Source organism: Phalacrocorax aristotelis, chromosome 13 (assembly GCF_949628215.1).
Source record: "Phalacrocorax aristotelis chromosome 13, bGulAri2.1, whole genome shotgun sequence".
Lineage (NCBI taxonomy): Eukaryota > Metazoa > Chordata > Aves > Suliformes > Phalacrocoracidae > Phalacrocorax > Phalacrocorax aristotelis.
The window spans coordinates 1,077,541-1,089,680 of NC_134288.1; the positions used below are offsets into that span (position 1 = coordinate 1,077,541).

The 12,140-nt window shown below is 45.5% G+C and overlaps 1 protein-coding gene and 1 non-coding gene across 8 annotated transcripts in view; both read right to left on the minus strand.

Annotated features, from left to right (window-relative positions):
- Nucleotides 1-8,996, minus strand: part of RBM39 (RNA binding motif protein 39) — a 31,952-nt gene extending 22,956 nt beyond the window's left edge. For 3 of the 7 annotated variants that reach the window (XM_075108473.1, XM_075108470.1, XM_075108469.1), the window contains exons 1-4: nt 8,694-8,832; nt 5,554-5,616; nt 3,626-3,675; nt 313-507 (exon numbers count right to left, since the gene is read on the minus strand). In XM_075108473.1, coding sequence (XP_074964574.1) covers nt 313-507; nt 3,626-3,675; nt 5,554-5,604 — 296 coding nt within the window. In that variant the 5' untranslated portion in view covers nt 5,605-5,616; nt 8,694-8,832. Of the gene's footprint in view, nt 1-312; nt 508-2,797; nt 2,965-3,625; nt 3,676-3,937; nt 4,058-5,258; nt 5,332-5,553; nt 5,619-8,693 lie in introns of those variants that run through there. The other 4 variants (XM_075108472.1, XM_075108475.1, XM_075108474.1 and 1 more) reach the window with 4 other exon arrangements.
- Nucleotides 8,997-11,788: 2,792 nt separating this feature from the next.
- TRNAE-UUC (transfer RNA glutamic acid (anticodon UUC)) lies at nt 11,789-11,860 on the minus strand. Its single transcript has one exon. It is a non-coding gene; the product is annotated as a tRNA-Glu (tRNA).
- Nucleotides 11,861-12,140: the final 280 nt, after the last annotated feature.

Consider the following 12,140-nt stretch of genomic DNA (forward strand, 5'->3'; position numbering starts at 1 on the left):
GGTAGTTAGGACTTATATAAAACTTGCTCATTATTTTAAATTTGTTATAAACTTTGCTTTCCTGTCAGTTGTACACATTCTTTCACTTGCTTTCGCATCCTTCTGCATTCAGATAAGAATGAAAACTAGCAGGAAGAACTGGATACATTACTGTCCTCCTTTTTCTCACTCTGTATTTATTGACACTCTTCAACCCCAACCTGTCACCTTCTTTTTTGAGATGTTGAGTGATTTAGAAAGCAGAGAGTGAACTTTAAGCTTACACATCATATCCTGAAGCAGCACACATGCAACACTACGTAAGTAACCTACTAGGGACTTCGATAGCGGCCTCTGAATCTGCGATCTCTACTTCTAGAACGGCTGCGTCTGCGTTCTTTGCTTCTGCTCCGTTTTCTTTCCCGGCTTCTGCTCTTTTTCCTTTCCCGATCTCGGCTCCGTTTGCGTTCCTTACTTCTGCTCCTCTTCCTGTCATGGCTTCGACTTCGGCTCTTGCTCTTTTTTCTCCTGAGAAAAAAAATACAACTTTGGTTACACATGTTGTTCAGCGTTATTATTCCACATTCCAGTTCCTCTAACCTGATGCCACAGACATTGATAGGAAAAAGTTTCTACCTGTTGCTATTTATAGAAGTTTCTTGTGTTAAATGGGTGGTTAAGCGTATCAGCAATCTTTAAAAATCTATCATGGGAAATACAAACTGCTCCAAAGTGCTTTTTTATTTTAAATTTTGTGATCACTAAAGAATGCTTCCAGGAAGAGTGAAAGGACTGAAAAATATTTGCTGCATAAGATCTAGTACACACTAAATACAGTACTTCATGTGTCTGTCTTTACTTAAGATACTTTAAGTACACCATCAAGATGCTAACAATAAATTATACTTTCACAGCAAAGTAAAACAAAACAAAAACAAAGGGAGGCAAGTCTGAGGGAAAGGAAGGTTGTTCTCTTGATACTTCCTGCCACCAGCCTAAGTTTTGCTTCCTACTCGCTACGCCCACTCATAAGCCACTTGCTCTTTTAAGTCTAAGGCTCTTACACATTTGGGGTAAACTGCAGATCATCGTAGTTTTAACCATTTACTTAGAAAATTTAAAATTTTAAAACCTGTAAGTCAAATATACCTCATATTTGAAAGCCAGTGAGCCACTGCTCCATTCCTGGCAGATTACTTCCAAGTTATTTGCAGGTTTTTCCCCCCCCCATCTCAGTCTTGGACCATAAAAACCTACAGTCCCCGAGTTTTTAGAATATATATATATGTATACATAAAACACATGTTAAACAGATGTTCAAGCAATAACTTTAAGACTTAAGTCTTAAATTACTTAAGTAATTTGCCTCAAACTAAATTTTGGGAGTAACCAACTTTGCTGCTAAACTTCTGAAATTCAAAACATCCCCTGCTATTGTATTTTTCCTCTCCTCCTTTTGGGCCTTCTGATTACATAGACCATCTTTTTTCAAAGTGGTCCCTCATACACTTGAAACCCTCAAACACTATCATAATAGCTCTGAAAAATACTACCTGTAGCTCAATACACTGGCCAGTACCTGTAACTAATAACTGCAGCTAGTCTTCAATAAAGACAGCAACTATTCACTACCCAACTGCGAGCTGAACCCTCTTTGCATGTAAAGAATCCGAACAGTCAAGATCCGTGTTCTGCCTTCCAATCATGATTACACCGGACATACAGTACAGACAACTAGTAAAATTGCAGATTCTTAATCCTTCCAATTTCAAAACAGAAATTTGGTATGATTTGACAACTATTGAAAGCTGCACACTGAATCTAAAGTTATTTTTTAGTTGTTGATGTTTGCTGTGGATTATGGTTTTCCTGACAGTTTGAATCTTATTTCAGTATTGTCCAACTAAAGTAGATAAAGAATATCCTCTAGATACTGACACTCGAAACTATTTAACTGATAAGCAAAGCAAGAAGTCTTGTAAAGCCTATATGTACACCTTAGTCTTCAGCACCCGAGTATGCTGTCACAAGTTGCACACAAAATGGTGTAGTCTGCTCTTCATAAATTTAGGGGACCAGCTATATCAGAGAACTGATGTACAAGAGTGACTAACCTTCTAGCAACTGCTAACTCAAAAACAGAATTTGAGAGATATCACAGGAGCAACATTTCTGATCAGAAGCGAGGGTACAATTAGGAAAGCAGAAGAGGTGAAACTCTACACAACAGGTAACATTACAAGACTAACAGCAATAAGACACCTTTGCCTTCTTCTATTTTACAATAACTTAGTTTTCTCCCAAGCTTAGTTTACTGTTTTTCTGAATTTGAAATATAAACTCAGAACATACAGGTCCAACCCAAAAACAGGACCATAGGCAGAAAGATAACAAAGGTTGCTTTGGTCTTAGCAAGGTTACAGCAACTGAGGAAATGGACGGAAACACATTATAGTACTCTCATCATCCTACAATGAACCAAGGTCAGAACCAATTCTAAAATTTAATGACCACTGCTCTTCCAAATCCCAGCATATATTTCAGATCCCGTTTATATTTTGAGACTACCCATCCAAACAAAAGCAGAGTTTTACATGCCAGGTACATATATATTTTAACACAATAAAAACTCAGAACTTAAAAATATTGGGAGCAGCTGCTTTTGACAGAGTTTTAGGGATCTCGGTATTTAGCATGAAAATGATGTTCACAGTATTGTTTACAACGCAGATATAAGGTATAATCAATTTTAGATTATTTAGATTCCAAGGTAAGCCTGATGTTGGCATTAGACCTAATTTCCCAACTATTTATACACCTGGAAAGAAATGTTCTTTGGATCCCTTCTTCATCTCATCTGTATGATTTCAGAAGATGACAACAGCATACATGCTGACTGAAGTTAACTCTGTATTACAAAAACACACTGGTTACTGTTTACTCAGCTGAAGTTCATAATTATTCTTCCTACATCAACTATCTTATGACCAAATGATGCTTGTAAGGTAAGGAATTTATTTCACTGGCTTAAAAACCTTTCATTTATTTGGGGTATTTAAGAGACTCTTATGCAAGGCATTTTTCTTCAAATTTCTGAATTGATTCCAGACTGTCTGGGTCACCAGCAGGTGTTCAGACCCCAGAATTATGCTTCCTGAAGAAGGTGGGCTTGCACTCTGGTTCTTTAAAAAGGTTATGGTATAATTTCGTAACATTTAGATTCTAAATTTGCTGTTTCTAAGTTTTTGAATGGCAGGGGAATAGAGGGAGGGGATTAACACACTAAACCTTTTTAAGCAAGCACTGGCACCTCTAAATTATTTGAACTGTTCCAACTCACAAAATTCTACACCAAATAGATTTTTAAAACTCAAAATCCATTCCATTGCTAAAGCAACAAAAAAGGAATGTGCTGAACCTACCAGGTCTGTATTTTTACCTGATGCTAACATTACACATTTCCACAACTTTGATGACATCAGTTACAAGCACACAGCTACATTTGTAAACAAAATAAAATTTCATAACTGCTGCAGCAATATCAAGCATTTCCATTTTATTTCCCTAAACACTACTGACATGCATTCGCAAGTTTACTGAAGTCAGCAGCCTCCTCCCAAACGTAAAGAACTGAGAAAATACTTACTTCTTGCTGCGCTCTTCATGGCCATTGGCACTGCTCAATTTGTTCTCATCCTAAGCAGGGTTGATAGAAGAACATCATGAGGACGAAGCGGAAACATTTCAAGTGGTCAAAGGGTAATGGGAATAGGAATAAGAAAATACAAAACAAAAATTTTAATACTAAATTACTTGCTTACAGTTTAACATGGAAAGCTTTAGAAAATTTAGGTAGGCATGTTTAACCACTTTGCTGCTTAAATTTAAGTCATACAATTACAAAATACAAGACTTGCATCATTTAAGAGTGTATATTAAATTGTAGATACTTCCTTACATGGTTTAGAGAGCAAGTTATCCTGCAGAATTCAGCACTCAAGTGGTTAAGTGTTATTTCTATAAAATGTAAGAGGAAGTTTCAGGTTTGTGTTTGTGTGCCCCTCTGATCAGTACCAAGGCTATATCTCTGCCTAAGCCCCAGTGGCTACGCTAGCAGCCAGCCACTATGGATTTCCTGTGACCGATGCCATTCCCGAGATCTTCACTCATTTTCGTTGAAGGGTTGTAAGAGCTTGATGTCACCTCTGTCACACATCTCGCCCTGAAGCAAACAGGGATTCACACTGCTTTAGTAACGTCGACTCCCAAGAAAGTCATCAATAATCCACCAGTCCAGCCTAAACATTCCCTATTTCCATACCTGTTTACATGGAAAATATCCATGTTAAACCAGGACACAAGAATTTTAACATAACAATTTACAAATATCTCTTCAAGATTTTAATATAACTGCTAAATTATTACATAAACTAAATATACCACTTAAAACTTACACATGCTCATCCAATATTCATGACATTGTGGTAATAAACACTGCAGAATAGGCTAACAATAGCTGCTATATAATTTATATACTTGCTTTACAGTTTAATCACATCTGTTACATCAAAAGTACAATTCCTAAGCAACTTAAACTTAATATACATTTCTTGCAAAACCAGTGCTAAAGCATGCATAACGTTAACACTTCACCACATTTGGTGAAAACAAAAAAGACAGTATTCATTTGCTGCTGGTTTAGGTGAAAGACATTGCTACGCTAATTGATAAAAATTTTGCATCAAAATTGACATTTCCTAATTAAACAACTAGGACAGAAGAATACAAGAGCTTATTTTAGAATGATACCGCAGACTGTGATACTGTCTTTTACTTGCTAAGAACATTCTATTCAGGGATCCAAGAATTTCTGTAAATTCATTCACTCAGAACTGATTTCCATCTGCCCTGTTAAAAGATTAACCGCCACCAGTCTTCTGCATTAAAAGCAAGTCTCACTCTTCTTGCACCGAGCAGACTGTTCAAATATTTACTTGCCATGGGACTGGTGAAAAGGTTATTCTTGGAACCCTGCTGTTTTCCCAAACCACTGCATTCACCTTGTTGCTACAACAAACTGGACCTGGCAATTTCAGGAGAGGTTTTTAGTTTCTCTTTTTTTTGTGTGTGTGTGTTTTGTTTTTTGGTTGGTTGGTTTTTGGTTTTTTGTTTTGGGTTTTTTTGGTTGCGTTGTGGGTTGTTTTTTTTTTGTTGGTTGAATTTTATTTTTTTTAAAACCTAGGGGACCACGGTACAGCGATACGTCACTCAATTACTACCTTATGATTGACAGTTCACACTGGAATCAAAGGTGAATTCATGGGAGTAGAGGTGAGATATCGTTAGGCAAGTCTACAAAGAGAGATAGATGGGCATTTATTCATCACTCTGAAGTGAAACTACTGCACAATATAATTACATTAACAGTATATATTTACTTGTAAGTTACATGTAATGCATCTCCAATAAGATAAATCATGAGGGCTCCAGGGATGTTAGTTTACAGTTCAGCAGTAGTTTCATGAATAATGGTATATTAAGGTAAACAGGACCTCACTGGCACATTTTTCTCACCTTCTTGTACGGAGCTTCAAGCATTGCTTCAATATCAATATCATCAGCCATTTTTCAGGACACCTAGAAGAAGAAGCAAAATTTACCTGAGACAGAAACAGCCTTGTGCTTTACATTCCAAAGGCTTTTGCTTAAGAGGCCATCACTGCATTGACTCAAATGCATAGAGCCGTGTTCTCAGAAGACATTCCCAACAAGAGCTGGAATGAAGCCCTGCCCAGTGAGATGATGAAGCAGGTGACACAAAGCAATTACAGCCGTGAACAAAAAATGCTATTGAACACCACTAGCCAGCTGAAACCCCACAGGTACTACACCTATTTCTTTCAAAAAAAAGAGCACAGGTCATTTGATACAGAAACACAGGTCCAGCAGCCATCTTACGAAGTACCAAAGCTTGACCAAAGGACCCAGGAACCATCTAAAGAACACAGAACAAATGTTAAGGCAAAGCTGGTCACAGCTTCCTAGCATTTGCTACTATTGTATTTACTGAAGACTTCAAGAAATGCAGCCTCCTGCACAATGGGGGCCACAGAAGAGGCAGATATGATTCAAGCATTAAGAGCTCCTACAGCACACACAAGATCCATCCAGTCTGCAACTTCAGGTTTCACACAAAAAAGATCCACCATGCCACGTAATAGTAGCCACCATAAACTTTTTTTTTAACTTGTCCCTCTTATTTTTCAACTTCAACCCACTAATAAAATTTTGATTTTATTACACTCTGAATCCCTTTGACACTTACTTCCTTTCCCTATGCAGGATTGCTATTCAGAATCTCTCAAGACTGCTTTCAAGTATGGAGACTCAACTTCCTCAAATCTCTCAATAAAGCAGTTCCTCTCCTTTTTCCTTCTTTGGTCCAAGTGAGACAGCTCAAGAGTGAAGATTTTCCTGCATGCATGCCATAAAATGGCTTTTTAATCATACAGATTAATTCTTGCACCTCAGTTACAGGCATTGCTGCAGGAACTGTGCTGTCCAGAGATTTGGCCAGCATAATGAAATGGCTCCAGCGTTTCAAGACCCTTTAAGCTCTTCATTCATACCCTCATAACTGAGCTGCACCACATGTAAGAATCGAGGCACTCCCCCACCCACATCTGACCAATGCCCATTAAAACAATCAAGAACAAAACATAATCCTTAGCAATATCAGAGCACTGGAAGTTCAAAATTACTTAACCAAGGCACGCTAACCTCATTTTCATGTTACTGCCTCTTGGACTACAGCGCTATCACTTACAGATAAGACCATCCTTATTTTACATGTAATGGCTCACATTTTACATCTTACTAGAGTATTTACATTCAGTTTTTCATGTCAGCCACATACATGCAGATGATTTAATTCACCACTGCTCCACCAGTATCTGATATGAACAACTACATCAGCATGATTAAGGACCATGAAAAAGTACAAGGCAAAAGCCAGGATTCTACAAGAAAATCCCCACGGGTAACAACTCCCACGCACAATTACACATTCACACGTGTAATTCAGCTAACCCATCCAGCTACACCTGGAGTGGGATTCTTCATCCTGAAGAGGGGTGACCAAAGGGGAGCATGGGCCATAACCAGGACTGCCAAATCATGGCTGGCATGGAAAAGCACCTAGGGCGTGACTATTACTGCATTCACCCAAGAGTGGATGAAGTATCATCCGGTGGGTTCAAAACAAAGGTCCTTATTCACACAGCATTAAGCCGTGGAATTCACTGTTACAGAGCACTGTGGATGCTAACAAAGAAAAAAGCACATGCAGATGTGTTCAAAACCCGAAAACAAAAAAGCACAAAAGTTCACAGAAAAGGCTTTTCATTAAACAAAGACATGCCTTGTTACCCTGAACCACAACTGACAACTAAGAGCACACAGAGAGAAGTACCACTGTATGATTGCCTTGTGTTTCTATTCTCAAGCATTTACTGTTGGCCACCATCAGCCAAGATCCTGAGTTACAGGGACCTTTGGTCTCACCCCGTGCAATCCATGCCCTCTGTACAAAACACTTCCATTGGTACGTCACCATGTTTTTATCAGAATACCTTCTGTTCACCTAACACAGACCTCCTATCAAGTTTGTTATTCATGTAACGCATAAAATGACGCTACGTATAAATTTACTTTTCTTTTTAAAAAATCACAAATAATCCTTATTAATTTCAAATTAGTAGAAAATCATGACAGATTTTCAACTATCTTTCATTAAACACTGAAGCTCAAAATAATTTTCATAAAAGCCTTTCAGGTTGCTCAAAAAAGCTGCATATGCCCGACACCTCTGTAGAGAAGAAAAACCACCACAAAACAAAAAAAAACCCACCAACAAAAGAAACCCCAAACCATCAACAGAAACAAGGAATCAACTACACCTGAGACTCTGTGGGTCTCCAGAAAACATGACATTTACGGCTACTGATCTAGCCAATATTTTGAAGACAGATTCCATCCCTTTTTGCTGTGTTGTATTACGCAAAAGGGGTTTAAAAAGGCCCTCTCCTCGAAATTATTTGCTGCGGAAATCCCAAAGAATAACAATTCCGCTCTTGCTTTGCAAGGAGCCCCCGGGAATAGCACCAGGGAGGCGCGGGGAGAACACGGACACCTGGGAGGAACGCTCAGTTCCCACACGACACGCATCTCCACGCAGCAAGCGCCCACTCGCGACCCTCCCCACGCTCCTGGCGCGATCGGAACCAAACGCCCTCGGGTTCCCGAAAGCTGCGCGGGGCCGGAGTCGCGCCGCCCCGTCCCGCCAGGACCGCCGGCCCGCGCCGCGCCCGCCAGCGCCCCCGCCGGTCACCGGGCACAGCGCCATCGTGGGGGGAGACGCGGAGGGACACCGCCGCACCGGTGGCCGCCCGCTACGTGGCCCCGGGAACACGCAACCCCCCCACGCCAGGCCGCGGCCTCGGGGCGGGGGCAGCCCGCGGGGCGCCGCGGCCACGCAACAGGGCAGCGGCGCGGATGCCGCCGGCGGCGGCCGGGGCCGAGGTACGGGCCCGCCCAGGCGGAGAGCGCCGGCCGCGGCGGCAGGAGGGGCGCAGGCCGCCGGTCCACCCCCAAGCCAGGCCCTGGCGCTCCGCTGGCCAGGCCGCGGCTTGGTCCGGCCCCCGTCCAGTAGTTACCTGCGCGACGGGCGGGTGTGGTGCTTGTTCGGGTGCCCGAAGTGCGGCGGCGGCTCCGGGCTACGGCTGCGCTGCGGATGGGGGATGGGCCCGCGGGCTCGGGAGCCCTCTCCAGGCGGCTACACCTGCGGCGGGCGGCGCCGCTCGGCCGGCCCCAGGGCGGCAGGCGGCGAGGGGCGGCGCGGGGCGGCGCGACGGTGACGGGCGGCACCCAGACCCGGGCTGGGCCCCGGCTCTGGCCCCGGCGGCGGCGGCTCCCCGAAATGGCGCCCGCCGCGTCCGGCTGCTGGCAGGGCTCGGCGCACGGCACGGGGGCGACCAGCGCGCGGCGCAGGGGCTCTCGCGAGAGGAAGGGACTGGCACAGCCCCCCACCTCTCGCGGGAAGGCGCGCGCCCGGAAGCGGTGGCTCGAACACCCGCGAGACTTGGGCAGACGGGCGGGGCCGTCACGCGCCGCCGCTCTCTCGCGAGAGCTCGCGCGGCCGCCTGGGTGGGGGTGGCGGGGAGGTCAAAGGTGAGCGGCGGGCGTAACGTCCCCTCTCCCCCTCCCGGGCGTGCCCCCGCCGGGGCAGCCGCGTCACGGCGTCTCGCTTTGTGACAAAGGTGCGGCAGCCCCTCCTGCCCGGGCGTGGTTCCGCCGCGCGCCCCGGCTGTGCACCGGCACCCTGCCCACGTCAGGTGTGCTCACCGCGGGAAGGGTCCTTTATTCCCCTTCCTCAGCACCCCGTAACCATAACTGGTTTTATAGCCCCCCCCCGCTCCAAAAAGCTGCATCAGCTCTATAAACGCTCATTGCACCATGCTGTTACCGGGGTAATGAGGGTGCGCCTGGGCAGGCAGGGCGTTCAGCATGAATCCGGATTTGTACCCACACCTGCTACATCGGGCAACTTTATGCTTGCTGTAAAAGAAAACCAGCACCTTTCCTGAGGTGGCCGTTGGCCCTCACGGTGCCATTCCCAGCGTCAGCGCAACCCCTTGGGCAGCAGTGCCGAGTGAGGGTGGCTTCGGGGATCTCACACCAGGGGGGGAAAGGCCCTTGCCTTTTTGGTGGGTGAAAAGAACTGAACTGTCGTGACTAACACACACCATGTGTAAGTCGTGTCTAGGTCAGGAAGTCCCTGAGCTGCTGATACTGGAGCCTGAGAGCACAGGAAGAAGCATCGTATGCGCTCACCTTGTTGACATGCTTTTATCTTGGGCCAAATGGGCGATGGTCAGGGCTAGCGTTAAAGATGTGCTGTTTCAAGCTTGTTATTTATTGTAGGACAGAGGGATAGAACAGATTAGGTCGCAGATTGGGCTGGGGGGTGAAACCGTGTGTGTTCCTTCATGACTGGTTCTTCTGACGTGACGATTTAACAGCATCTGTGGTCTGACCTTCCTCCTTTCAGGCGAGGGCTCAGCAGGATTCAGTAAGCGTAAGAGGAACAGCACCTGAAAGTGCTACAGCTGTCCCCTTCCGCCAGAAACTACACCTCCCTTAACGGGCCACTGCTGCCTGACAGCTTTTTAGCCGCTATTGTCCCAAGTATAATCTAAATTGTCAGTGACCTGGCGTTCTGGGGCTGCTTTTGGCCCAAGCCCCTGCTGATTGCTGGAGCCTTGAAGCTGAACAGTCTAACTCAGAAAGCAGTCCAAAACAAACCCTGCGCGCCTCATTAACAGTGCTTTGTTTCCCCTGGGAGCCCACAAAATAGCTCATTTGTATTTAAATTTAATAATACGCAGTAAGTTTTGGCCAATTGTTCAACGCACAGATAACATTGAGTGGGTTTCCTGCTGAAGTCAGCACAAGATAAGCAATAAACACTGGGGGTTTTAGGTTATTTCTTTTTTGTCCTACAAATCTGAAACGATGTAAAGAGAAGTTCTAAAAACACGTTGCCTCCCAAAATTATAATTTTGCTGTAGCATATAGGAATACTTAAACCAACCAAGGTATGAGAACTCAGGCCCATAGGTTTGCAAATGAAAACCTGTTTTTTCAAAATTCCCAGGCTACTGTGTCATTTAATGTCATTTCTAACAAAGTTCCTGAAATGTTAATAGCCTAAAAATATCCTGACACTCTTGCACAGAGTTTCCAAGTCTTTTTAAGCTGAACTGGTCAACTTAATTGAGTTTGGGACATTTAGGAAAAATGAGCTCTTTAAAAATTAAAAAAAAAAAAGGCATCACTATAATAGATAGGTCTATTCCAACCTAAACATTTTTGTACAGGTTGGTTGTAAACAAAATTAATAATTTTCGCACAGACAAAATGGGGGTGTTGTGGCTGCTGCCGTAGCACCACAGTGGCTGGGTGCCCTCACTCGCTGCTCCCAGTCAGCCCCTGAAGGTTGGCTCTGACCAGCTCCGTCTTGTTCCCTCATCATATGATTGGGACTTAAGCGTGTGGCTGGGCTTATGTCGGTTGACTTCCTGAAGGGTTTTCTCTCCCACCGGTTGCCTACGGAGCCAGGCTCTGGAGGGAGGCTGTGGCTTTGTCTTTTTTGGTCCACTGCACCAGCACACCTCACGCCCTTGGCTGGTGCCTGGGCTGTTTGGGGGGGAGGACGAACACAACACGAGCAGGACCCGGTGCTTCCAGACTGGGTGGGGGTGGCTAATGAGGGACCTCGAGGGGAGGCAGCTGCACGAGCTCCGTGTCCGGCCCTGGTGTGTCGTAGCGCTGCCCTGGCTGATCGATCGGCTGTGGATGGTCGGCCCTGCGGCACCACTGGCGCACTCGCTGTGGCCTTGGCTGGATTCACCTCCGGAGCAGACGGGAGGGCCAGGGGGGAGCTCTCAGTAATGCATTTCCTAACAGAAGTTTTCACGGTTGTGGGACGGCTTGATCCGCAGGAGAGGCTGGCGCTTGCTGCAGCACCGTGCGTGGAACGCCACCCTTCGCTGGTGCTGCTTCGTCATCCTCGAGTCTGCTACGAGTGCCAGGCGTTCACTTAACCGATGTCCCCGGGGAGACGCAGAGGGTCTGGCGTGGGGGTGGGAGTCGCTCGTCTCACCCCGCGCTGCGGGCGCTGGGAGGGAGCTCTCGGAATCAACAAATAAAATGGAGAAAAGAATAGGTAGAAAGCAAAATCACTTGCTGTTTCCCACACCGGGAGTCGAACCCGGGCCGCCTGGGTGAAAACCAGGAATCCTAACCGCTAGACCATGTGGGACCGCGTGTTTGCTAGTACTGCCTGCGCCGCCCGCTGCCCGCGCCGCTCGCTGCCCGAGCGAAGCACTGAACCCTCGGGATCGGGGGCTGCAGGGGGGTGTCCCTGCCAAGAGCTCAGGCAGGTGGCAAGGAGCGGGCCATGGGAATACGGACACGGGCTGCGAGCGAAGGAGTCGGGCTGCTGACAGTTCATCAAGATACAGGAGAGTTTTTGCACTAAGTGAGGAAGACTGATGTGCAAACTCCCCCTAAATTTTAGGGTCATCCTTCCCTAAGCTATT